At 40.5% G+C, this 27,757-nt stretch overlaps 1 protein-coding gene and 1 long non-coding RNA gene across 4 annotated transcripts in view; one reads left to right on the top strand and one right to left on the bottom strand.

Annotated features, from left to right (window-relative positions):
- WDR4 (WD repeat domain 4) overlaps positions 1-24,204 on the top strand; it is a 30,398-nt gene extending 6,194 nt beyond the window's left edge. For all 3 annotated transcript variants that reach the window (XM_054005042.1, XM_054005033.1, XM_054005052.1), the window contains exons 4-11: positions 4,246-4,402; positions 5,041-5,153; positions 7,818-7,878; positions 10,589-10,687; positions 17,575-17,639; positions 19,180-19,363; positions 20,827-20,896; positions 22,997-24,204. In XM_054005042.1, the coding sequence (XP_053861017.1) occupies positions 4,246-4,402; positions 5,041-5,153; positions 7,818-7,878; positions 10,589-10,687; positions 17,575-17,639; positions 19,180-19,363; positions 20,827-20,896; positions 22,997-23,175 (928 nt within the window). In that variant the 3' untranslated portion in view covers positions 23,176-24,204. The remainder of the gene's footprint in view (positions 1-4,245; positions 4,403-5,040; positions 5,154-7,817; positions 7,879-10,588; positions 10,688-17,574; positions 17,640-19,179; positions 19,364-20,826; positions 20,897-22,996) is intronic.
- Positions 260-27,757, bottom strand: LOC128823033 (uncharacterized). Its single transcript, XR_008441635.1, has 3 exons — positions 27,599-27,757; positions 21,876-21,961; positions 260-444 (listed from the first exon to the last, which is right to left on the bottom strand). It is a non-coding gene; the product is annotated as an uncharacterized LOC128823033 (long non-coding RNA).

Below are 27,757 nucleotides of genomic sequence, written 5' to 3'. Positions count from 1 at the left end.
CAGTGTAGACATACCTTCAGAATGTGTGACTGTGTTGCTGGCACATAACTCTGCAGTTTTAGATTACATTTTACTGTGTGAATTTTGATTAATCTCACCACAGAGCCTACTTGTCTCCTGTCATTGTTTTCGAGTTTCTGCTTTAACTCTGGTGAGAATGAAAACCATTCTATAGAAATATTGCTGCTGTTTTATGCAGTCAGACCCCAAGTCTAGGCCGACTTTAGCCAGAACTATCGTGAATTTTACCTCTGTTTTCTCATGCATCCACTTCTTCTCACTGCCCCAAAGGAATAGTACTGTCCTCTGTCCTGTTTTTGTTGTCTTTAACTCTGAGGCTTACAGGATAATTCCTGGATTTTCAGTTTTCTGCTAGACTGTCAGCTTGGAACCCAGGTGGATTTTGCCAGGAATTCTGTAACATCACTTTCTTCCATTAGGAAACTGGGAATACCAAAAAACAACAATCATTGCATGGGAAGATAACTCTAAAATAAGTTTGAGCTCCGCATTCTGGTGTGAGATGAAATCAATATCAGCTGTTTGTGGCAAGATATGTAGCAAGCCTAATACAATGCTGGCACCTACTGGAGAGTCATGAATACACGAGAACTTCTGTTGTTGCATAGCAATAAAGGCAGGGCCAAAAAAAAAAGTCCCATATGTTGTAGAAAGTATCCAGCGAGTCAGCAAGCTAGAAAGTAACCTATTCCTGTACTGGTGCATCCTAAAGCTCTAATGAATTCATAGTTGGTAGCATTTTATAAGCCATAAAGATGTGAAAAACAGCTTACTTTAAAAGTCCTAAAATGACAGTGGAATATATTGAATTAAGCTCTATATAATGCTTTTTCACCCCAGGGATTGTTGCATTTCAGTGGTGGGTGAGGTCCTTTATTTACCCAGGAGTCTTAAGGCATAAATTAATCCACAATTGCACTGAGCAATTTGGATGAAAAGTGATCTGGAAATAAAAAATAATAGCAGCAGCAAGAATTATTAAATTATAAATACAGTTTTAAAGCAAAATAAGAGTGAAATCTGTTTTCAAACTCACCTGTCAATTATCAGGTGGTTGTCCATGATCTTATCTGCCTTATGAAAGTTGACAAAATCATAATTAAGGCTACGATATAGTTAGAGGTCACGGATTCCATGACTTTACCAGACCTCCGTGACTTCTAGGGCTTCAGGAGGAGGAGGTGGCACTGTGCGCCTCTGCCTGCAACTGGGGCTGGATGAAACTAGGACCCTGCAGCTCCAGCCCTATGGCTTCCCAGGCTTTGTGGGGGCTGCAGCTGGGACCGTGCACCCCTGTCTTGCAACTGTAGCCAGCTCTGGAGCAGGGGCTGTGTGTGGCCATGGCAGGGGGCTCAGCCTGACATTCCCCCTCTCTTCCACACACCCCCGGGACACCATTACTCCCCCTACCTACTCGCCCCCCCCCCCCCCCCGGTTATTTTCAGTAAAGTAATGGACAGGTCATGGGCTCTGAATTTTTGTTGCCCGTAACCTGTTTGTGACTTTTACTAAAAATAACCATGATAAAATCTTCACGTTAATCATAATCACAAACTAGTGATCCTGTATTGCCTTAAGTGGCTGATATCAGCTGTTGCAAGGGAAACTCTGAACTCAAATCCTGGTGACTAAGTGTACTACAAGTGCATAGCCAAGCCTTTGTCTTATTTCCTGCACATCTTTATAAGAACCTCATAAGGTGCAAAAGGATGAGGGAAGCTGCTGTGTGTAAGGTGCATCTGAGTCTGCTCCCTTTTGTGCACCTTAAGAGCTACACAGTTGGGTATGATGCAAATTTATCTAGCTATGATGTTCCCAAGGCTCACATCAGAGGGGCTTCCTCTTGCAGTAAGATGCACGAGACAGGTTTGAATAGTCCCAGTCTTTTTAATCTCTCATCATATGGAAGCTGTTCCATACCTTTAATCTGTACCTTTTCATTTCTAATATATATCTTTTGAGATGGGGTGACCAGAACTGCAGGCAATATTCAAGTTGTGGCCATACCATGGATTTATATGGTGGCATTTTGGTAGTTACGCTTATTATCTATCCATTTCCTATTGGTTCCTATTGGTTCTGCCTTTTTTGACTGCCGCTGCACAGTGAGCAGATGTTTTCAGAGAACTATGCAAGATGACTCCAAGATCTTTCTTGAGGGGTAACAGCAAATTTAGACCCCATCATTTTGTACGTATAGTTAGGATTGTGTTTTCCAATATGCATTACTTTGCATTTATCAATATTGAATTTCATTTACCATTTTGTTGCCCAGTCACCCAGTTTAGTGAGAGCCCTTTGGAGAACATTAAGCCTGTATAGTTAAACAAGGAAGTCAGGAAATGCCAAAATTAGGTTTACACGTGCAACTTCCATTATGCCTCTTCATACACGTGCATTACAATAGTCATACATGGTCATTCCAGTGCACTTAATGCCCCAATAACAATTACTTTGGTTTCACCCGCATATCTCTCTTCTCTCAAATGAAATATCAAAGAAAAATAAGACAAAAACACCATTTCACCTGTAGGCGAACACTTCACAAAACGATCGCTCTGTATTTGACCTCTTAGTCCTCATTCTCAAAGGAAACCTGCACAATGCTTTCAAAAGATGAGCTTGAGAGCTTAATATCTTTAGTAGACACTAAAAATTATGGTCTTAAACCATAAATCCAATGTCTTTATTATTACAACAATCTGTAACTCACTAATCCTTTTTTTTAGTCCTATGACTGCAGAGGCGTTAACAAGCCACTTCACCTTGATGTTCTCTTACAATATGTGTTAACTACTTACCTTAAACAATCCATTCCACTATTCTATTTAGCTGTGACTCGGAGACCTTTCCCAGACATGAAGAAGATAGCTCAAAAGCTTGTCTCTTTCACCAACAGAAGTTGGTCCAAAAATATGACCTCATCCACCTTATGTCTCTGATCATACTGTGGCAGATATTGCAACCACATTCAGTATCTGTGGGGACCGTATCATGTTAAATTTATGAATGTTCTGTGTATCACGGTGGGCAAAGAATTATATTCAACTCCACATGGGAGGGTATCCACAGCTTTTTCAGTAACTAAAAACTGTGTGTGGGGGGGAGGGGAGGTGTAGTAGCATAGAAAGGAGTGATTACTGCTGTCCCTTGGATTGTAAACAGCTGGAGAGAAGTGCCTTCCTCTGGGGTGGCTTGCGTATATTCCTCCAAACAGGTATCAGAGTCCCAAGGAGGGAAAAAAGTGTCTTTTTATATAAAAGGCTGAGTTTAAACAGACTCAGGGGACCTCTTTTTGACTCAAATGACCTTTGGTCCAAAGGGTGACTGAATCTGCTTGAGAGTTAGACTGGAACCTAGTGGGGTCTCCATAGGACTGATGGATGATCTCAACTAAGTTTTTAGTACGCATGTAGGTGTTTTGTAGTATGCATGTAGTAACTGTGTGGTCACTGCTGGCTTATGCTGGTCGTAGCCCTTGGAGAGAAAGCAAAGCACAGGGGCTGAACTGAGAGCTTATCTGTAGTGAAGATGCTACTATGCCAATGGGAGAGCTTCTCCCATTAGCGTAGTTAAATCCACCTCCGCGAGAGGCAGTAACTATGTCAGTGGGAGACGCTGTCTACATAGGGGGTTAGGTTGGTATAACTACAGCACTCAGGGGTGTGGATTTTTCACACCCCTGCGTGATATAATTATACCAAAATAAGACAGTAGTGTAGACCTGGCCTCAGTCAGACCTGTTTGCTGGGTTGAATTGCAGTGAACTGCAGCCTAAAGCTCTGATCTGGAAAAAGGAGGGACCTGGGTTTCTGCTCAGAGAGAAGTAAAGACTAAAGACCTGAGACCTGGGGGGACATTTCTGGAGTGGACCATGGATAGTGGGTTAAAGATGCTTTTACCTTGAAACTGACGTGGTGGCAGTGTGCGAGTACTATGGTGGTGTGAATTGGTGAGTGCCAACTGCAGTGAAAGCATGTACTGTAGGAAAGGAATAGTGAAAAGAGAGAGAAGAAAATGAGTTGTGAACAGCTGAAGAATGCTCAGAAGCTGATCTTGTATGCACAGCAGGGACTGACTTTTTCTGATCAGAAGAAATCTGAGTTGGTGGCCATGCTGTACTCTTATGACTCAAGAGGAAGAGATACCTGCCCCAAACAGGGACTGAATGGCCATGTCAAAATATCTGAATAGCTCTAATCATGTCCGTTTTTTTCCTTTCAGGTCTGTTGTTAGAAGATGCACGTCTCTGATTATTACAGCTGCAGAGGATAAGATTCTGGTTGCAGACAAGTCTGGTGATGTCTATTCTTATTCAATAACAGAACCGCAAAAAGCTGGAAAGATTGAGCTTGGGCACTTGTCCCTGCTCTTGGATGTGGTATGTATGTTTATTAATTGTGTTTTCACGCAACCTTTTTCTTTTCCCTTAAAGAAGTTTTAGGACTATGTTATTCCTACGCCAAGTTCATATGACTTTAAAAAAAACCCTCATTTCTTTGTATAAGCTAGACTGAAGAACAGCATCTTTTTCCCTCTGAGTTATTATCCGAATACAAACGCAAGAGGCAGGGAGAACGGTTTGCAGAGGGCATGCAGTGAATAGATCTTCTGTTAGTGTAATTTTTATTAGCTGTTGTTTTTATTACGGAATCATAGAACTTAGAGATGCAATTCACTTGTGAGGTCATCCAGTGTAGTCTGTCAATGTGGCACTGCAATATTTTAGTGCTTAGTCCATTTTTAAACACAACAAGGCTTCCTTTGTGCTCCTTCTGGAGGTTATTGGCTTTGGTAAACTCAACAATATTCCTGCCTTCTGCTACTGCTTCTTTACTTCTTATCAAAAAAGGCTTGGGGCTTGTGTTCTAAATGTAAATTGTGGCTTTCTGCTTGCACGATACGTTCAAAATCATGAAACTAGTGTATTTGGATTTATTGCTTAATCACTAGTTACAAAGCAGCACATCAAAAGATATCCTGAGCTGTCTGTGCTGTGTGCTTATTTTGTGCCAACAGGCGCTGAGTCCTGATGACCAGTATATCCTAACTGCGGACAGAGATGAGAAGATTCGAGTCAGTTTGACTAGAGCGCCACATAACATCATATCTTTCTGTCTTGGGCACAGAGAGTAAGTTTGTGGAGCTGTCCACTGTATTTAAGGGCTGGCTAGAGGAGAGTGGCTCCTGTTTGTGGAGCAATAACTGGATTCTGGGTTAAAGAAACTCCCCGGGCTGTTCTGTTTTAGTCCAGGATACAGTTATAACTTAGTTTGCGGCAAGGACCATCTTTTTGTTGTGTGTTTATGCAGCACCTAGCACAGTGGGGTCCTGGTCCATGACTAATAACTGAGTCAGTATGCGAGACAGAACATAGGGGGACTTCACTGTGAGGAGAAGAGGATATAAGCAGGGTTTGAAGCAAGGGAGATCACGGGGGAAGCACAAAGTAAAGGAGATTACAGGGAGCACAGCTCCCTCTCCCCTGTTTAAAAGCAAAGGGAGAGTGCTCTTTCCTTTCCCTGATCTCCTCATTGAGTGTTGAGGTTAGGGACTTGCCTGTCATGGGTACCTGAAGAGGAGAGCAGCAGAAGAAAGTGGTGCTTGGTTGGAGAGATTTTAGGGCTCCAATCCTTGCTATCTATTGGTGTCGCAACAGTAGCATTAGATAGGGGAAGAGAAAGTGCCCTATTTGGAAGTCCCCTATCACCTTCTCTAGCTTACAGGAACATTTGTGCTCCCTGCCCCAGTGTCCCCTCTCCAGTCAGGAGGGAAGACAAATACCTAAATAGATTTTTATGGAAAACCTTCTGAAATGCAGGAAATTGCAGTGGTATATCAAAGCCTTCTGCAGAACACCCTGCCTTCCCATTTAGATTTGTTTTGATATTAATATACGTTCTCCATGATGGTCAATAGAGGTTCTCCATTATTCTGGCCTTCATAGGCATAGTACAGTGAGCACCAGAGAAATGCTCCTACATAGCATTGCACAATGCCATGCCCACACACACGCTTCTGCTTGTCTGACTCTGGGGCTACTTGGGGGCACACATGTTTTCAGATGTTTTTCTTCACTTCTTCCCATTCATATGTAATGAGGTATCATCGCCCATCATCAGGAACAGGTGTTAAAGGAGAATCTGGAGAGTGGTGCTCTATTGGATACGCTGCAGTCACCTTAGCCCAGTCTAATTTAACTACTGAAATGTTTTAATAAAGTGCTAAGAATATAGTTAAATTAGTATTAATAAGATATTTAAATATCTTATGTTAATTAATATCACTTTTGACTGTTGGGAATTTATCAGCATAGATTTGACATTCTTTAGAAGCTGCATAATTTTTAAATTAACGTCAAAGATCTTAAATAGCCTTTGAACTCAAGGCTTTTGTTGTGTATTTACATTGCTGTGTTTGATCTCTGCTTATTGTATTAACAGTTGTATCTTTAATGAACAATAAGAGTTTTGATGTTCAAGAAAGACATTGCCTGTAAGTGGGGGCTATGGTGCCTGGACAAACAACTCATTAACAATTCCACAATAGGAAGGCACTTAATACAATTGGCACAAACACTTTTAAAAATTCATTATTTAAATATGATAATCAGTTGGGGATTCAGTGGATTTCTCACTTGAGTTCTCCTGTTTTTGAATGGTGTATATTTTTATTTAAATATATTTTTGTAATTGAAATTGCAGCATTATGCCTCCATGCACCTGCAGTTACTGCTTTGTAACGAGCAAAATTCACTTGATATTTTAATTGGCTTTAAATTGTTTATTTTCAGAAGCAAGAATTCCCTCTTTTAAAAACACAAAACCAAAACTCAAACATATGTTCTAACCTGTGCAGTGCATTGACAGCAGCATTTTACATTAGTGCACATGACCCCTGGGTTAGTGTGGAACTTGGGAAGTTCTTTGTGGATTCATAAGGACCCTAAGGGGTATCCTGGTGGAAGTTGCAGTATTATAAGCTCCTTAATGTTACTGAGATTCCCAAATGATGCAGCTAATCCTAGAAAGGACAGTGGAGAAATAGTTACATGGCTTGGTTGCCCTAAAACTGAGTAGATGGTGCCTTGGATGATCCCCAGCTGCTATGAGGGAACCCTCATGTGCTGATGCTCCGACTTCACTAATTAAAAACAAAATCTATATTGATGTATGTGGGTTTTTTAATTTTATATTTATAATTGATCCATGAGCATGATACAAATATATTTGTAAATCTAATTCTGTGTGCATATTCTGATCTAAATGACTAAAAACATATTCACACAAACAGCACTGTCTTCCCCAGTTAGAAGGGGGTCAATAGAATTCCTAGAATACAATAAAGTAAGCACTTCTTGTATTATGTGGAATATCTTTCTAGGAATATTACAGCGATAAAATGAATATACTATCTCTGTCTGCCAGTTAGTTTGAGGGGGAAAAGCTATCTTTTTTTCCCCTGTAACTTATGACTTTCTATTGCCTTCTTAAAATATATGTAACCTTAAAACAGGGGTTGGCAACATTCGGCACGCGGCTCGCCAGGGTAAGCACCCTGGCGGGCCGGGCCAGTTTATTTACCTGCTGACGCGGCAGGTTCGGCTGATTGCAGTCCCCACTGGCCGTGGTTTGCCGTCCTGGGCCAATGGGGGCGGTGGGAAGTGGCACAGGCTGAGGGATGTGCTGGCTGCGGCTTCCCGCCACCCCTTAAAATATGCTCCTACTATTCTATTGGTACTCTGTTTGCACTGATACTATACATAAATGTTGAACTCTTAACTTCTTTCCCTTTAGGTTTGTAAGCAGAATATTTGTAATACCAAACCATCCAGATCTTATGCTATCAGCTTCTGGGGTATGTATTCTGATCCTTTGAAAAAAGTGTCAGTCTTATGAGTCAGACTTCAGTTTTCTGCTTGTTTTGCAAGGATTTGGTTTCTGTAGCGGTGGAAGACTTGCACTTCAGTTCCACTGCCACCAGCATTCTACTCTGGATTTGATCTTTCTATTGTTAGTAAGATAGTGGTGATTTAATCTCAGTTTACAGCAATGCCAGTTGCTTATTAGGGAAAACATACTTAGTTCTTAGTCCCCAGACAAGAACTGAAATTGACATTTCTAATTTCTAATGATGGGAGCACTTTCACCATAACAGTTTTTTAATTAAAAGTGGAACTCCACTAATTCATAGAAATGTCTGGAATGCTCTGCAAGTTACTGAATGCTGTGAACGGTGTAGTGACCTAAAATGTAGTGAAATACTCATCTCAGTGTAGTACTGAGGTTTGGGATGGAGAAATATTGGCCTATCTGAATTTGGTCGCAATTATGGTTAGCTGTCTCCGTATTAGCTGGCCCTATCTCCTACTCTAATTAGGAATCACATTCAAAGATGAGCACCGAGCATTCTGAAGTGCTAAATGACAGTATCTAGAAGGTCCAATTGAACATGGAAAGCCTATTTTTAGTTTAAATTTAATGTTAATTTATAATCGCATTTTAAATATTGTTAATTTTCAATATTACAACCCTTTTTCTTCTTGCCAATGGTCTCCACTTTTAGTCTGACTCACCTTTGTTTCCTATCCACTTCTGATTCCTTATGTCTGCTTATTTTTCTTTTTGTTTCTTGAGATATTTAAAAAAATAGCTGTACTGTATTTTTGTGTTCCGCTTCTGTGCACTCAAGGTTTCTTTGTTTCAATGCTTCTTTCTGTGAGGATGTAGCATCAGCTTAATCTGTGCATTCTTCTTGCTTTTCACATCATTTCTAGTTCTATGGGATGGAGAAATCACACAGTCCTCACCAGTTCTTCAGGATTAACTCTAGCTTCAAAGCACTGACAAATTAATTATCAAGGGACTATTCAATAATTGAGGTAGATTAAACATTGGGTGGACCAGCCAGCCATGACAGTTAATGTCCCTCTAACAATTAATAAGCACTAGAATCCCAGATACTTTTATCTAGAGTATTTAAGATGACGTGTTTGAAGTCTTAATCAAACTTCTCCTCCTTGCAGGACTTTCTGAATTGTATGTCATATGGTTGTAGGTAGAGCAAGAGTTGTTTTATCAGTAGCACGACATGACAGCTCCAGACCCAGAAAGAATGAACAATTGGAGGTGATCCCCAATCCTCTTAGAGAGGGGAAACAATGTTCTCTGTTAATGTGTATGCAGCTCAAACCTCCAGTCTAAGTAATACTAATGGAACTTGGCAATGGGGGAGAATACATTCTAGAACTGAAGTCTGTAATGTTGTGGTAACTGTTGTATCTTTTGATTTGATTTCTTCCTATTGCGTGCCCAAAGGTCCTGTATTTTGTTCCCACACAGTATCTCTCTGAGCAATATCAGTATTAGTGCTGTCCCCGGCTTTATTTCGTTCGTAGGGAGGCAACTTCAGTGATCTTTCCCAGAACAGAAACAATGAGGAGTCCTTGTGGCACCTTAGAGACTAACACATTTATTTGGGCATAAGCTTTCATGGGCTGAAACCCACTTCATCAGATGCATGGAGTGAAAAATACAGTAAGCAGTATATATAGTACAGCACATGAAAAGATAGGAGTTGCCTTACCAACTTGGGGGGTCAGTACTAGTGAGGCCAATTCAGTTAAGATGGAAGTGGCCTATTTTCAACAGTTGACAAGAAGGGGTGAATATCAAGAGAGGGAAAATTACTTTTTGTAGTGTTAACAAGGGCAATGCAATCAAGGTCCACCTTAATTGAATTGGCCTCGTTAGCACTGACCCTCCACTTGGTAAGGCAACTTCCATCTTTTCCTGTATGGGGTGGGTGGGTGTGTGTGTGTGTGTATATATATATATATATATATATATATATATATATATAATATACTGCTTACTGTATTTTTCACTCCATGCATCTGATGAAATGAGTTTTAGCCCACGAAAGCTTTTGCCCAAATAAATTTGTTAGTCCATAAGGTGCCACAGGGACTCCTCGTTGTTTTTGCTGATACAGACTTAAAACAGCTACCACTTTGAAACCTGTCCCAGAACAGAGTTTAATCTCAAAGATAACTAAATTAAATGAGGGTCTTATCCCTCACTGAATTATAATCCAAAGGATTTGGGTACTGTAGAAGGGTGGGTGAGGGAAAAGAGCAACCTAAGAAGAGTGTCATTAAGATGGTGAGTGCGTAGCACATTTACTGTTGTGCTATTTACGAGACACTCAAAATCCACTCATCCAGCAACCTAATTTCCACTACAAAGGAAAAATAACTTTTGTTTGATTGAATAATTTAGAATTGAGCTGAATTATGCATTCATTAAAATGTCCTATCTGCAATTTGAGAACATTTAACCAGTTTCTTTGAGGGTTTAGAATCTCATGCATGAAGTATGGGCTGAATTATGTATTCATTAAAATGCCCTATTTGCAATTTGAGAACATTTAACCAGTTTCTTTGAGGGTTTAGAATCTCATGCATGAAGTATCTCGAGGAGAAGTATGATTTAGCTTCTGAAGACCATGACTGGCTTCTCTGTGCCAGTGATTGTGTTAATCAACCTGTCCATTTGAATTTATTCAGGATTGTACTCTGAGGCTTTGGGAATACAAAAGTGGGAAAGAAGTGCACTGCTGTCATCTAAACAGTTTGAATAAGACTGAGGCAACCAAAAATGACAAGGTATGGGTTTTTGATGAGTTGTGTGTTCTCATGCTGTCGTTGTACTCCTGAACCCTGTGGCTTAAAAACAGGTTCTGTTACTGGTTAGTATTAGAACCACTCAGGATGGATAAAAATCCATGATTTAAAAAAAAAAAAATCAAAAAAGCGGATTTTTTTATTTAAATTGGATTTTTTAGATAGGTTTTTTCCTCAGAAAACATTTTATCTAAAGATAGTGTTAATTAAGGTACACTATAGCTCAAAGATATCTCATAGTGGAATAGGGATTATAAATTCTAATTCTATAATATGCAACAATATATTCATGTAATGTTTAAGAAAAGTTTTGTAAATGAGTTCTAATAGGTCATGGATTAAGGACCCAATCTCATGGGGTTCCAGTATAGATTATTTAGATTTAATCTTTTATCTACCCAATGGGACTCAGTGCTCAGCCTAGAAGATATCATCAGTGATGCTTAGTTTTGCAGTTCAGACACTGGATTTGTCTCTCCAGAGATAACATGCTTGTTAACAGCAAAAATGTTTTTAAATAAATAATATATAGCGGTGAGAAATAACAGACCTCAACCCTATTGTCCCTCTGCAAATTTGTGTACACAGAGTCGATCCCTTACTTCTCTCTAAAAGTGAAAAGATTCAAAAAATTTAATGAATAGAAGATCATTGGGGGCGGAATAGATCTGAACAAGGAGAAGAAGTCTGGAGATACATGTGAGATGGGAGGGACAGGCAGTAGAAACAAAAGTGAAACTGTTTGAGCAGCATATTCCAGAAGTCTTGAGGTCTTTCTGAGGTCTGGTCTATACTACCCGCCTGAATTGGCGGGTAGAAATCGACCTCTCGGGGATCGGGACGCGACAATCGATCCCCGAATCGGCGCTCTAACTCCACCAGCAGAGGTGGTAGTAAGCGCCGCCGACAAAAAGCGGCAGAAGTCGATTTTGCCGCCGTCCTCACAACGGGGTAAGTCGACTGCAATACGTCGAATTCAGCTACGCTATTCACGTAGCTGAATTTGCGTATCTTAAATCGACTCCCCGCTGTAGTGTAGATGTACCCTGAGTGTAGCCTTCATTGATTTGAGATCTGCCATACCATTCTCTCACAAGAAGGGAAAACCTATAATGGCAGCAGGCCATAAAAGAGACCCAGTTTGGGTCTCCTCTATCTCTGAGTTGTGAAGAATATGTATTAAAGTTATAACAACCAACAAGAATGCACTTTTATGTAGAAATCCATGATAGTCTTCCTGACTAGTGATTTAAATCAAATCCACCCTGGAACCAGCTCTCTTTTATGGTAGTGGGTGGGAGATCCTGTTTAAGTTCTAGAAACCACAGTTCATAAAGAGTGGGATTTAGGAACATAAGAGCACAAATGCTGTTCAGTTTAAGTCATTAAAGGGCTTGTCCACACAGCAATTTAGTGTGCAGCAAGCTGGGTTGTAAATCTGCAGCACTCTAGTTTGCTGTGCACTAACGGTCTGTGTGGACCCTGCCCCTGTGCACTAAAAGTTCTATAGTGTGCTTTGACTTGCAAATGCAGTAGGTCAAAGCACACTCTGAAACTTTCAGTGGATGGTAGTAGGGTCCTTGCAGCCCGTTAGTGCACTGCAAGCAAGAACATCTGCTTTCTGTGCACCAAATTGCTGGCACTTCTTTATAAATACAGAGTGGCATTTTCAGAACTTTCTGCAATTCTCCCAAAACTTGTGTTTTGAAATTAAGATGAAGCTTTCAGTTTATCTGTTGTATACAAAACTTGCCCTTAAACCTAAAATTATTAAGCAGAAACATCTAGTGAAACTGAAAGTCTAGCATAAAGCGACTTTGAAACTAGTAAAATTATAGCTTTAACATCCTCAAAAGTTACATTTGAGCAGAAAGTTTCAAAATCTTTGTAACAAATTACCAGGAGAGGTATTACCTTACTGAATTGAAACTCTGAAGTATATTTTAATTTGTACTGAAAACTGTTGGATCTGGTAGTATCCATTCTTGCCTGCACATATGATTTATTCCATACTAGCAGCTGGAACAACACAGTACACCTCTACCTCGATATAACGCTGTCCTCGGGAGCCAAAAAATCTTCCCGCGTTATAGGTGAAACTGCGTTATATTGAACTTGCTTTGATCCATTGGAGTGCCCCTCCCCCGGAGCACTGCTTTACCGCGTTATATCCGAATTCATGTTATATTGGGTCACGTTATATCGAGGTAGCAGTGTATTGTCCTTGCCATCTGCATTGCATCTGAGCCAGCTATCACTTAGCCTGTTCAGTCATCCATGTGTTGCATATCTGTGGGAAGCCATCTTTTGCTTGGAAGTGTTGTTTTTTTTTTTTTTTTTTTTTATGTGAATGTCTAGCTATTCTACCTTTCATTGAGACAACAGGGGTTTGATCTACTTCCGTATGAGTCTGGGGTAGGTGACACTTACCCTCGGTCAGTCAATGTTCCAGTCTAGTGTTAGACATGGGTTTCTAGATTGTGACTTTAAGATAAAACTTGAGAGGATTTGGCCACTTGTGGCTTTTACTCCTAGGGCACGCTAACCCCAGTGTCCAGGCTAGAATCCAAGTGAAGTATTCCATTCTGCGTTGCTAATAGTCCCCTATAGTTTCAGTTGGAGAAGGTATTCTTCACCCTCTCCCCACAGCTGAGAGCTAGGCTCTCTTTAAAGGGTTTGCCATTTTCTAAGCAGTCTGTGTATGACCTGATCCTATAGGCCTGCATGTACATTCCCATCTACTTAACTGGGAGCTGAGCAGGTGGAAGGACTGTAGGACGAGGCCAAAACTTGTCAAGAGCTTTGGGATCTTTATTTGAAAAGTGCTATCTAAATGTTGTGGAAAGGTTATTTAACAAGTTCTTCTGTGTCAGAGAATAGCATGCAAGTCCTTCTCAAATCCATAGGTAAGCCCCCTAAGGCTGGTCCTCTGTATCATAGAATCTAGTGCTCTGAACCTAGAATTTGCTTTTAGTTGCATCCAGAGTCTCATTTCCGACAAACCTTAGAAAGCTCTTTTCCTCCCTCCACAGTAAGGAACTAGCAGTTTGATGTTTTTAAACTGTCATGAAATATTAATGAATGGAACTCTTGGAGACAGTTGTTGGACTAATGCATTCTCCCGTAGATTGGTATAATTATTTACTCAGTTTGAAGGAACAGTAACAGTGTTTCAGAACTATATATATACAACCCTGAAGTCTATAACTCATTTACTGCTACACCTAATGTGAAAAAGTACAATTAGTTTATTTTTTAAGTGGTAGTTTTCAGGAATTATGTAACACTCTTGCTGTCACCTCCTGTGATGTCACTTGAGTAAGTTGCTCCTCATGGGCTGAGAGAAGCTTGGAATGGAGAGTATTTACATTTCATTATGGTACCAGGAATCTATTCTCAGTTTCTTTCCCACCAAGAAAAAAGCCCCCAAAAGCTTATCTGCAACATGTCAGCTATATCATTGCAAGCCAGCATTATTTTACAATTCTACTGTACCGCTTGCATGGAGAAATAAACAGTATCTACATCCAGATGGGTTTCTTGGAAGCCATCGTCCCTTCAGGTTGAGCTCCTTTTTGAATCTGAGAGACCTCTGCTTATTACAAATTCTCACAAATGAAGTAGCCTTTTTTTCCATCTCCTCTAAAAAGCTAGCCGTGGATTGGCTCCATGCTTGTGGGATGATGGAGTCTGTCAATTAGCTTTCAAAGTTGGTGGTTTCAAATACTGCTGTATTGTTGCTTTAATTATGTATGCTAATATACTGGTCAAACCAGACATCAATTTTTGACTCCTACTCTCAGTAGCACATCACAGCCTTCAATACACGCTATTGCTAGCATACCAAACCTTTTTGAGAGTGGTTGGCCATCAATGAATACACTGATATTAAATTCCTCACCCGCAGATTCTCAACATTCAAACAATTCAGTCTTGTAGAGAATTTATTCTCTAGTGTTAGCCCATGAGTGAGGACCAGAAGAGAGCCCATGCTTCAGAAGTTTGACATTGCACTTAGTGTCAGAAATAGTGAAGAAGTCACTGCTGTAACTTTGCCAGCTGTGGTATTTCCCTGTCACATGGAGGCAACAGCTTCAGAGGATAGTGACAATCTTTGAGCCACACTTCATTGTATTGTGTAAAGGAATGGTCTCGCTTAATCTTGCTTTATTCTTTAGTCTGCTTTTCCTGTCAGCACTTTGCAGACTTTAGCTAGTGCATTAGCTACCAATGGCTTTGATTACAAGAGAGATCAGATGGGATGTTCTTGTTTTTTCTGCTGCTTCATCTGGCATTTTATGATTTTTGCTATTTGCTCACTGTGAGTTCACTGACGCTTCTGAGACGAGTGACTTGATTTTTGTATTTTTATTATAATCATGCTTCATTGTAATGACAGTACACATGAGCACAAGAATTAATTTTTCACCATCCATCAGGCCAAATAGATTTGTCTTGGGGAAATATATAGTTGTGCTGAAGTGATGTAGAGCTGGTCTCAGGAGTAGTCATTTTACCTGATGATAGGGAACAAATCCCACAGTAGTGTGGACATGGACTAGATAACCTTAGAAGTCCAAATGTTCACCTGATCTGATCTGCTTCTCTAAAGGTCAAAACAGAAATTGTGCAATTTCTGTCCAGATACTTCTAGTATGTTTCACAGGGTCACTGCTTCTAACAGAATGTCAACAGTTAATTTTAAGGTGATGGCTGGCTGAAGTTAAAAGAGTGACACCTGTTTACCATGAATTGTTTTGTTAGCATTATCTTTTTACTAGGTTTAGTGGTCCCATGGGCTTGCCTAATGAAAAAAATATTTGAGTGCTTGTATTTTATTCCACAATTAAATAAGTTACTAGATCTCATTTCACATCCATTAAAAAAACCCCGTCAAACTGACAATTTAAGAGTTGAACTGTGCTGCTGGGCATTTAATACCCGTGTCCCTTCTGTATCTACATACAAAGTGTACCCTGCCTATCCTGTCTGTTAGCATCACTTATGCCACAAATTGTCTGACAGGAGTTGGTGCTGTAGGAGATACAGAATACAACTTTGTTCTTTAAATGTCTAGAGAGCCCACTGCTGCTGTTTGTCAACAAGGGAAGCCATCATTTCTACAAAATCACAATGTAAATAGTTCTATTTACCCAACTGTGGAGCTATTCTTGGTAGCTGCAATAGCTCTCTCATCCTTCACCCTCACCTCCTTCGATATCTTAAACCTTGAGTGATTTAGTATCCATGAATTGTATAGAAAGACTGGATCCCATCTGTAAACATGGAATAATTGTTTCTGCAGAGTAGCAACAGACCAATCCCATCTGTTCTCAAGTGCTCTGAAATTTATTTCTCTGTTGATAGTGACCTTTAGAAAATGTTCCCCTCATGTTCAAACAGATAATTAGAGGAGGGAAGTATATGCTGCCTGGTTTTTATTTTCAGCGTAGAGATATTGCACAATGCATTCTTTCCTTCTCTGTAATTAAGATATTTTATACCACTAGTGGGGTGTAGATCTGGATGGAGGCCACGGTGTAACCTTTTTTCCTCCTGTTTGTGCCTCTATATTTTTGTAGCTTGTGGCTTATAAACCAAACCTATATGAATCCGGTTCTTTGGGCAAGAGGGGTTATCATCTTGCATTACACTCGCTATCCAGGATGTTGAAAAGCAATGCAGCCCTTGCTTCCTCCCCAGATTACATGTCCAAATATTATTCCCGGGACACTGCTTGCACTCCAAATAGCCAGCTCAAGAAGTAGGAACCCTGTAGTTGCTCCTGAATTGAGCTCTCAGCCATGGTTAATTAGGGACTGACCATTCACCCAGTGTTGTGCCAGCAGAGGTGCTCAAAAGCCCCTTTTAAAATGTTGCCAGCATAGCAAAGGAAAGATTGGAATAATTTCCCTGTTCTGCTGGAGCTGAGCTATTCCCTCTCCTCTGACTAGGGAAACTATTCCTTCCAGAGATGACATCTCCAGGGCTTTTAAAAATACATAAGAGGAAGTTTTTGCCTTTGCAGTCATGGGTGTTTTTTTTAAAAACAAAAAACAAAAAAAAAAACAGGCAGAATTCTTGCAGGGTTTTTTTTTGTTTTTTTTTTAATTATAGAACAGGTTCTTCATTGCTATCCACCCTCAAATCAACCTTAATGCTGTGCTCCACAGGCAGTATATTCAGTAGTTTTGGGGCGGGAAGTACAATATTTCCAGCAAAGGAATTTAATAGCTTTGTCCAGTAAAGCTACCTCCTTCCTTGGTTATTAGCTCTTCTGCTGAAATGAGCCATTTTTCCCCCCCTTCCCAACTCACCTTCCTTTTTACAGCACACGTCCTACTGGAAGCCGATTTATCAAAGGGTGAAATTGAGATCACTTTACAAAAACATTGGCTACACATCATTGCATTCACTTTTTACACCAGACCTGGTGGCCACCATCTTCCTGTTGTATGTAACCTATAAACCAATAGTGTGGCATTCTGGCTAAGGACACTTAAAATATGTGAATATTTCCCCTATAATTCACAGCCCTTAAAGGCTAAAATAATGCTGTCCTCTCCTTTAGGCTGCACCTGCTTGTTTGTTCGCTGTGGGTCTCTCAGTAGGCTCTGTGCTGACTTCATGTCTGGTTAAATTATTCAGATAGTTGCGCTGACCATTTGGGGAGGGAGGGTACAGAAGGGAAAAATGTGATATATTTTGGGGGGAAAGGACTACTGTCAAGATATTCCCTTAAACTTGACTAAATTATTCTTTAAAATGGAGATCCCCATTAAGTTCCATAGATTAAGTGCCTAAATTAAACCTAATTTTCCCCCCTAAGTGTTTAAGGTTATAATTACGTGTTTTTTACTTCCTGTCAGAAATACGCCGTGTCGAGAATAGCCTATTGTTGTCAAGGAAATTACATTGCCATTTTATGTGACTGGTAAGAATAAAGGGGAACGATTGCTAAAATTATAGCTATTTCAAGAAAGGGCAGGGGACTGTGAGACATCCATTGCTGGGAGTTTGACTTTCTCTGAATTTAAAGTGGCTGTCCTGTTATGGACTCTTAAAGGATGGGTTTAATCATGGGTATGTCAGTGGATTTAGCATGAAGATTGTGAGAGCCCTTAGTGTCAATTCAAACAGAAGTAGCTCGAACATTGCTTGGTTTAGTAAACTCTTGCAGTGTTTTATAAAGTCCTTATATGCTCTAGCTCAGGGGTTCTCAAACTGGGGGTTGGGACCCCTCAGGAGGTCGCAAGGTTATTACATGGGGGGTTGCGAGCTGTCAGCCTCCACCCCAAACCTTGCTTTGCCTCCAGCATTTATAATGGGTTAAATATATAAAGTGTTTTTAATTTATAAGGGGGGGGGTCACACTCAGAGGCTTGCTATGTGAGAGGGGTCACCAGTTTAAAAAAAAAAAAAAAAAGTTTGAGAGCCACTGATCTAGCTCCTCTTGAGTTCAGGGCACAGTGGAACAGCTCGCAAAGGCCAGGGTCTTTGGGTCTGAGTCCAGTCTTTACAGTGCTACATTGACTCCTGACCTATAAGTCAGCAGAGATACCAGTGTAAAACAGCATTCAGACCCACAGCTAGGGGGCTGTGCTGCCCATTGGGCCCAAGGATATGGGCTCTGCCATGCAGCAGAGTACTAGTGAGTAGTGGGGCCAGGGAGTTGCTGATGAACCCAGCTCCCAGGCTGTTGTGACCTGTTAAGCTTAGCAAAATGAGTTCCATCTTGACACACAGGCTTGGGTATGGTGAGAAGGAGAACAGCATCCTAAGTTGCCTGTGCTGTGAAGCTGGGAGCTCCACCAGGGAGGCACTTTCTCCCTTTGGGGAACCTCTTGTTTGCCAGCGGGGGAGCCTTGTTCCTATGAACTGACCTGAAACACCTGCTGCTGGCTTAACAAGTCTCAGGAAGCTTTGTAGGTTGAGATCCTGGATGCAGGGGAATAGATATTGGGCCTTCCCAGTGCACACCAGCCCCAGTGCAGAGCCCATTTTCTTGGCCCTCTTTAGGTGCATGCTCTCTCCCCTGCAACCCCTTACTCCCCTTACCCTGTTTTATTTTTGCTGATGCTCTTTAATTACCCTTCAAGCTGTGAACTCTAAGATAAATTGCACTGTGAAACAATGCATCTGATTATGCAAAAATAGTCTTTAGGAGAATGTGGCTTATTATTTTTGTTAACCTTCCTTTTAAAATAGTCTAACCTTGGGGAAAACCGTTCAGAATGATTTTTCTTCAGTGTAACATGTGGAAAGAAATATTAAATTCTCCAGTATCTGCAATTTACCTTGGCCCCTGGGGTTGTAAATAAGTAGTTTTCAGTGTTGGGGAGTCAGTTATACTTGAAATGCTGCTGATTTTGCTCCGGTACTAATTTTGGAGTGAGTAGATGCAATTTACTGTGTACAAGTGGTCACCCTAGGCAGGTGTGATAATGGTAATTCCATTTTATTTCTGTTTAAAGCATTCCCACAGTTTACGTCTTCCAGTTTGATGCTGCTACCCAGCTGTTAAATTACAGACACCAAATCTCTTTGAAGCATAAAGGCTGGGACATTGCATTTGAGGAAACAGGTGGGCTGTGGATACTGCAGGAAGACGAAGAAGCATCACTTCTACTCTACCGGCCTGTGGATGGACATTGGCAGGTTAGATGTACTCTGATACAATTGCCAATATCTTGTGTCTGCTCCAGTCCCCTCAGCAAAAGGCAGAATAATTGAATGAAAATTAAATGGCACAATTGCTTTAGTGCATTATAGCTCTGAGCTAAGGTCAGATCTGGATATGATCAGAGATGGGCTCATCCTACTTCCCTCATTTGTGCAAAACACAGAATTTAGCATGACTCGCAGTCTCCGCTCAGGAGATAGCCAGGTCTGACCTAGACGGGTCAGGATTGAGGTACCTGCACAATGGTTGGCAGCCTTAAACCTGGTTTAAACTAGCATCTCTGCTCTTAAGCACAAATGTCACTCAACTAAAAAAAAAAATACCCCGTACACTCCTCTCAAATTTGTCCCTTCTCAGACTTTTTTTCTGGGTGGGGGGCCCTCTGCAGCTCCCCACATCATCATCTTACCCTAACCCAGTGGTTAAACTAAAAGGGAGCATAGGGGAATACAGCTCCCCCTCCTCCCAAAATCCCAGTGAGAGCTCCCACTCCTCTGTGGTTTTGAAAAACTACTTCCCTCCTAACTGGCTGGTGATGAAGGCTTGCTGGGAGGGGGGATTTCAAATGGGAGCAGCAGGAGGAGCTGCCTGACTGAAGTCAGTCCTACTAGTAAGCTGAGCAGCTGTACTAGTTTCTTGGTCGTAGCCTATCACCCTAACCTTGTCCCAGCAGCCAACTGACTCTACAGGACGAGTGTCAGCTTCCACACTGAAGAGCGTGACACACTGACCTAGTGCTGCAGCCCAGGAAAACTGCCTCACCTCAATCCATCCCAGTGAGACATGTGCTAACTCCATTGCTAAAGTACTTTTGGTGGTAGGGTATAGATTCTGTTAGTGGCCTTCAAGAAGGGGGAGCTAAAAAGAAAATAAAGCATGGAGAAAAATGCACCCTGCCCACCCTTTTCTGTACCTATCTCAAAAGGAACCTCTGTGAGGAGACAAACAGTGGTGGCCCTGTTGTTAGTATCTGTTATCGTTCCATTGAGAACTGAGTCACCAAAGCTGAAATGTGAGCTATCAGATTCCCTATGGTAGCTGTTAGATTTCCAGACAATAAGTTCATCACCCTTGTAAATCTAAGAGTAGTGGGATGTAGTTGGAAAGTTTTCATTTTAAATTTGTTTCATGAGAGTCTTCTTGGTTCACCTCTTCCCCAAGCTATTTCTTTACCTCATTGACTTCTAGAAAATTGATTCCCATTTTTCCTTCAGATCCTTGGCAAGCTCTGTTTTCCAAGCTGCCTTAGGTAGAACATGGTGACCCCATGCCAGGCTTCAGTGATGAGTTTGTGGGAAGGAAAGGTGTTCTGTTAAATCTCCCTTTCTTCATGGTACTCAGTTGAGGCTTTGCATTTCTCATTGTGCTGGTCCGTGTAATGTGCTTTTTATGATTGCTGCTTAGGAGCGTAGTGAATAGGTGTTCTTTCCTTTCTCAGCCTGTTGCTGATGACAGAGGATTAATGAAAATGTCAAAATACCTGCATGACAACTGGACAATGTTCGAAGGTGAGCAACTTCGTCAAAAGGGCCAGGGAATGTATTACGGGGTGAAAGCACAAGGGAAGGAGTCTGATCAGAGTTCTGTTCATGGCTCTCCTTCTGGCTCTGGACAAATCACTTAGGATATGTCTACACTCAAGTTGGGAGCTTAAAGGCAGCCCCTGCATGTCTAAGTTGAAGCACTTTGAGACGACAGTACAGGGAAGCTTGCTCTACCACTCTGTGCTATACCTGAAAATGAAAATATTAAGCATCTATTTTGGTGGAGGTTTTGTTTATGGCTTTTGCCCTTGGTTTTTCTAGAAAAATGCCTTTTTAATTAGCCTGCAGGAACCAGGCATTTTAAAACAAACTTAATTAGAATCACCAAGGGTGGGTGGGGTAGGAGTCAATGGATGCCTTGCTACACAGACAGGTGTGGCTTAACTCTGTGCATGATTGAGGCCTCATGCTAGGATGTTATGAAACTTGTTTTAAAAAAAGGAAAAGAAACCCTAACTTCCATCCTTGGAGGGCCATTATATATGCAGAAAAATTATCAGCCATGTAATTTGGCACAGTTGTTGGAAAATTAAATTTAATACCTTTAATATCTAATCTAGGGAGTATTTTCTGTATGCCATTTCTGTTAAAATCTACCTTTGAAGGTAGATTTCTGCATCCATTAGAAGGGAATGTGTTTGTAATGCCTGTATTTTACACAGCTCAGATGTTTCAAGGTAGACCCATTTAAAAGCAGGGTCCCGAGTGAGACTGAATAATACAGAACTATAGTGGAAAACAAGTCAATTCTGAGAGTTACTTTCCAGCGTAGCTAATTACCATAATGTATTATAATAGTCCCTGGGTATCTGCAGCTGGGAAAGGAGGACTATTCAGAGCATAGGGATTATTATAGCTAATTAGCGAGAGGAGGCTCAGTTGATGAGCACCTATTTCAGCTGTGTAATTAGTGCTTTTACAGATTATGAAAAAAGGTACTTACCCTACTTGATAAAACAATGAGATTGCTTGTGTTGCTTCCTCCCTTAGACAGCTGGTGATCATGGAATCTGTAAGACCTCTTGTAACCTAAGATTATAGAAGCAGAAATTGAATACTTAAACCTTCAGTTGAATAAACTATTGCCCCTAAAAAGAGAATCTGCAAACCCTTAACATAGTCCAGTCCGGTGGAAATTACAATTGATATGTAGCTTGATTAGTAAGTAAACAATGTCCCTCTTCTTCCTGCCCACACCTGTCTGTTTCTCCTTTTACTTACGGTTAAGGATTTTTTTTTAGGTGGGAGAAGGGATGGTAGGGGGAAAAGGAATCCCAGATGGGAATTAGACCACCCCCACTAACTGCTTCTAGAAACACAATAACTCTAATCTGTCAGTTTTAGTCTATACTCCCCAGAGTAACTTTCCAATTATCTTCCTTGACTGTTCAGGCATTTTACAGGAATGACAGATGCGTCATGCTCTTGAGTACATTTAAACAGAATCTTTAAGGATGTATTATAATAGGCTCACAAAGGAGTGGCAGAACTTGCAGGGATCGGTGCTGGGAAGTTTGTGTATGCTTATTTCATAATGTCCTGTCTGAATTTTCTAATGTGTGTTTTTGTGTGTGTTTGTTTTTTTTAAATGCAGGGAATACCAAACTAAACACAGTACTCTAACTGGAGCCTGTGCAGTGTTTGAGCATTGTGGAATAATTCAGATTCTTTAATGCACTCCAAGGGGGTCTTTAGTGATATTACCAAGACCAAGATTTTCAAGAATAGAAGCCGAGAGTTAGAATTTTTATATACTCCTTGACTCTCATTGATGTCAGTTGAGCTGTTGGGTGTTCAGTACTCTTGAAAAGTCAGGGAGGCCTAAGTATGGATTTCAAATTCTAACTTTAGGCTGTTGTTAAAAATCTTGGCCTTGGTATGTATGGGTGTAGTAGTGATACTTGTGAGTGCCTAACCACATTTAAACAGAATAAAAATGTTGTGCATTAAGATATCTAGAATTATAGTGCAGGAGTCAGGAATATTTTGTTTAAAATTTCAGTGCAAGAAGTAGTTGGGAATAGTGCTCAAAGCATCCACATTGTCTTGTTTTTTCTGCCACAGGTTCTGTTGGGACAGAAAGTTGCTACAGCAGTCTTTACAAGGCCTCATTCGACAACATGGCTATTTATCTACAAAAGAAAGAGGAAAGACTACAGCAGCAGCAGAAGAAGAAAAGAAAAGAGCTGCAGCATGAATCTAATAGACAAACTAAAAAGATCAGAACAAGAGACTCATCCTAACCATTAACTACACCATTTGCTTGTAACTTCTACAACACTGAAAGAAACCGATCTAGGCCCTGAACTTTTTTTTTTTTTTTTTTTTTTTTTAAGCAAAGTGAATGACTGACAAACATCAGCATTCAGTTTGCATGTCAGATAGGGAATGGCTTTAATGAATCAGGTTAATTTTCTTGTAATGACAATATCCTGCTTGCAACAGATATTGTATTTACTGTATATATTGTTCCTTGCCATTTGTTCTATCCCAGCAGTTGGAAAACTTAGTGCTGGTAATGCAGTTTTAGTAATCTGAAGCACATTATCTTCATATTGAGATCGTGCTTTACTTGGAGAATGGGATTTCTCTTATCTACTGGACTCCACATATAACCTACTTTGGGGCTAGTTTCCAAAAGAAGAAAGTGTGATAATTAGAAGTTGACACCAAGTATTTTAGTTTTTGTTTTAGACGTTCGTTTAATATGGCAGCCTATAAAAGGATAATCATGAAAAATTAGTCTCTTGAAAAAAATTTTTAAATACAATATATAAGGCTGTAACTGGCAGGCCTTTGTCAACTTATTTTTATGCTTAAACTACAGATTTTGTTATGCATTCTGTGTTAGTATTTAATTCAGCACTATTTACTCAGAGCAGTGCAGGAATAGATTTCACATACTGTAAAGCAGCAAAAGGTGTCAACCAAACCCCAATGCCATGTGAAGAAGACTGGTTTGCTGCATTCTGACTTTTCAGCTTATCTGTAGAAATGGTTTCAGAGGACCCAGTTTAATACTATCTTGTGTGTTCCGCTTTTTGCAACAAAAGTTTCATTTGATGCTAGCTAAGACATAAAAATCTTGACTCACAGTTGAGAGAATCTTATGGCCTTAGTTGTTACTTCATCACATACGTTTATTTAATGGTAGAGGAAAATTATATCTATATCAGAATACAACTTGTCTTCATGGAATACACTGTACTTCAGATGGGATTGTAAAGCTGGGTGTATAAATCTGTATGATCCATTAAAACTATGAGAAACTATGAACTGAAAATCTATCCAGGTACTTATATGGCTCATCACTGTGGGATCTGAGCCTTTTTAGTTAAGTAATAAAACATCGCATGCAACTAATATACAAGAGATTGGTGAGCTACAAAGGAAAACCACTTCAATTTATTTCTAGAGTATTATCTGTTAATCATTAACAAAGCAGAACCCACTACTAATATCCAAACCCTTAAAATTGCAAGGAGTCTGGTGGCACATTAAAGACTAACAGACTTATTTGGGCATAAGCTTTCGTGAGTAAAAACCTCACTTCTTCGGATGCATAGAGTAAAATTGGATTATACTATTGCTCTTATTGTAGGACCCACAGTGAGGATCACTAGGGCCCTTTTGTGCTTATTGCTGTTAAATCAATTTTTTAAAAAGCCTTTTCATGAACACCTCATTTGAGAGTCCCACTTAAGATGGAAGCATTATATGCACTACCATGGAACCAGCAAATATACTAAATCTAATCTGGTTTTCTTTCCATATTGCTTTAGGAGTCTGCCTTGTGCCATGACAAAGCTTCCATTCATGTTGGAGTGTGATGCATCAATGTCATATGTTGGACATTTAGGGAAGGATTGTCCACCTGTTTGTTCAGTGCCTGTAGAATAGGGCCTTTATCCTGGTTGGGACCTGTGGGTACTATCCTGATATAAAATGGTTCTATTACTATTCATTGCTATCAGGACTCTGAGATATTGCAGGAATGAAAGTAAATGTGCAGCCGATACTCTTAATGGTACATTCTAGTGCTCAATATTCCAAAATGCTGTACAGTACCTTAGTCAAGGCTCATTGTGCCATGTATATAAAGCAGATATTCTCATTTTCAGATTGGACAAACAGCCAGAGGGGTTATGGCTAGAATGAGGAATCTAACTCCATTATTTGAATCCCTATAGTAAGTGGTCTGATTTTCAGAGGTGCTAAGCACTCACAGCTCTCCCTGGCTCCATTACTGAGCTGCAGAATCTTAATGCATCTGAAAATCAAGCCCCATGTTGGTGCCTGAACATGAATGCAGGGGCTTAGCTGTAGACAATCAAGTTTGAAAGCTTCTTGCCAAGATTAGAATTCCAGAGTTACCTTAACCCTGGTTAATGGAGATGGTTGTGGGTTTAAGTTCCAGTCCTGTGACTTACTGTATTTCATAATGTTTTTAGTGTCAGTGCTATAGTTATTGGTGCTGTCACTCCTATTGACCAGCCTGTGATGGGTAGAAGCTGCTATCTCTGAATACTGATATGTAATAATGGTGTCAATATTGTAAGTGATATGGTCAGTGAGGTAAAGTTAACTCTGATAGCTTATTGGAATTTCCTATAGGACTGTTGAGCTAACTTCATAGGGGCTGTGGGAAAAGCAGACAGGAAAGCAACACAACTAGATCTAGGTAAGGAAAGGATCCCCCCAGCACAAATGTGAAAGGCAGTGGAGTAAGCTGTTGGCTTCAAGGATCCAGTCTTCAAAGAAGATGCAAGCTTGTTTAGCCAGGCTAGGAGCCTGGAGATCAAAAACACTAAAGAGTTAAGTGCTTCCAGGTGGGAAGGAATGTCCTCACTTGTCAGAAGCTTCTAGGGAGACAGCTTGACAGAGATTCTCTGTGGAGAGAGTCAAAAAGAGGTGGGCCTTCCCAGACTCAGGGAATGGTAGTCCTTGGGGGAAAGTTAGCCACGCATTCAGTCTGTTTGGATGTTTTCTCTTCAAGGCTTTTGTTCTAAGGCTATGCTTTAAGGAGGTGGTCTGGTCTGTAAATTAACCACTGTCATTGCTCTCACCGAGAACTGCAAGGTCTAAGCCTAAGCCAAGTCTGCTGCAGTAATCACTGTTAGCCCAGGCCCTGGGTGGCAGTCCTCTTGTACTATGTGGGAAGGTTGTGAGATTTTACCTGGAGCCAGGTGATGGTGAGAGGCCCAGGACCTGAAGGGGTGCACTTGCTGTGGTCCGAAGGTGTAAGTGGTGAAGTGTGTCCAATAACCACCGCCTGAGTCTGACTCTGGCCTTAATTCACCCTTTCGGTTATTTGAAGTTCCATTAATCAAAGATTTTTGCATCATTTTTACAAACGTGAACTCAAACAACGAGTACTTTCAGGAGGATGTAAATTTTTGGAGAGGAAATGACTGTATATTACAGAATCAAGCAGAATGTATGGGGACTAAAGCTTTGAGAGAAGTGTTACTGTTTCATGTACTGCAGACTGTATAATAACATGAAAGGATTTCATGCTTGTAAACCTACACTGGCTACGTAAGTAAACTATTTACAGAGCTACTGTAACTGCGGCTAACATTCTAGTTATATGCAGACAGGCTCGCTTCCTGGTGCCTCCTTCACTCCTGCAACATGTTCTCCTCCCTCCGTGTTCCGTGCTGGTTGCTACAGTTATGCTCTTCCTAAAGGATTGAAGATTTGGTAATATAAGGAGTTCCTAAAGTCAGAAGGGAAGATGGATTCTTTTCACCTATATTTAACATAAAGGGGTTCAACTTTGACATTTTCAAAGCATCTATTTTTTCAGTTCTTGTAAAGTGCCTAAGTTACCCTAGCTTTATCTGATATCCTGGTGCAAGCACAAGCTCTTCCAGGGGGAGGGATAGCACAGTGGTTTGAGCATTGGCCTGCTAAACCCAGGGTTCAATTCTTGTGGGGGCCATTTAGGGATCTGGGGCAAAAAAATCTAGCTAGGGATTGGTCCTGCTTTGAGAAGGGGGTTGGACTAGATGACCTCCTGAGGTCCCTTCCAACCCTGATATTCTATGAATAGTTGGAATCTAACATGGGTCACTGTAAGAAGAGATTAATGAAAAACTTGCACTGTGATACAACTTGATATTTGTGGGCAAATGATTCAGCTACACAAACGTTTGGTGTGCCTGCATATTTTCTGTTCTCTATTTCATCTTTTCGTTTTTCTATCTATTTCTAGACCGCACTCATCACCTTCATATCTGAACGACTTTAGCATGTTAAACTTGGCTGATTGATTTTGTTTCCATCTTGGCTTAGAATGCTTGGACTAAAGCATAATTTAATGCCCAACATAAATAGGGGCATGCCAAGTATGGCATAGTTTTCCAACAGAACCATTAATCCCCACGAAGCATTAAAATGGCTGTTTACAGCTAAATATACCAGTACTGCACTACTTCATTTTCATTCTATATTCCAGCCCCTCTGTCTTCTTATGTGCTGATGGTTATGATAATGGTTTATTTTGATTAAGTTCTTGCATTTTTGTACTCTACTAGAAACTTTCCCACAGAACTGTAGTTCAGTTCCTGTATTTATATGATGTTAATCCTGAATGTAGCATGGATCACTGTTCTCAAGTAAATAGAAAAAAATCAAATACAGAAGAGGCAAAGCAGGACTTACTAGAGCATATATTGATCCCAATGATCCTTTCAACACAAGATTGACTTCTGTAGATGGTTGCAGGACTAACTCCAACATATTAAAGGCAAATCTGCCCTAGAACCCCAAAGTCTGGAGTGTTTGAAATTTAGGTCTACATTTCACAGCTGAAACATCCAA

This window comes from Malaclemys terrapin, chromosome 1 (assembly GCF_027887155.1).
Source record: "Malaclemys terrapin pileata isolate rMalTer1 chromosome 1, rMalTer1.hap1, whole genome shotgun sequence".
In the NCBI taxonomy this organism is placed as follows: Eukaryota; Metazoa; Chordata; order Testudines; family Emydidae; genus Malaclemys; species Malaclemys terrapin.
Note: the sequence above shows the minus strand (reverse complement) of the source record. Positions and strands in the feature narration are given on the sequence as shown.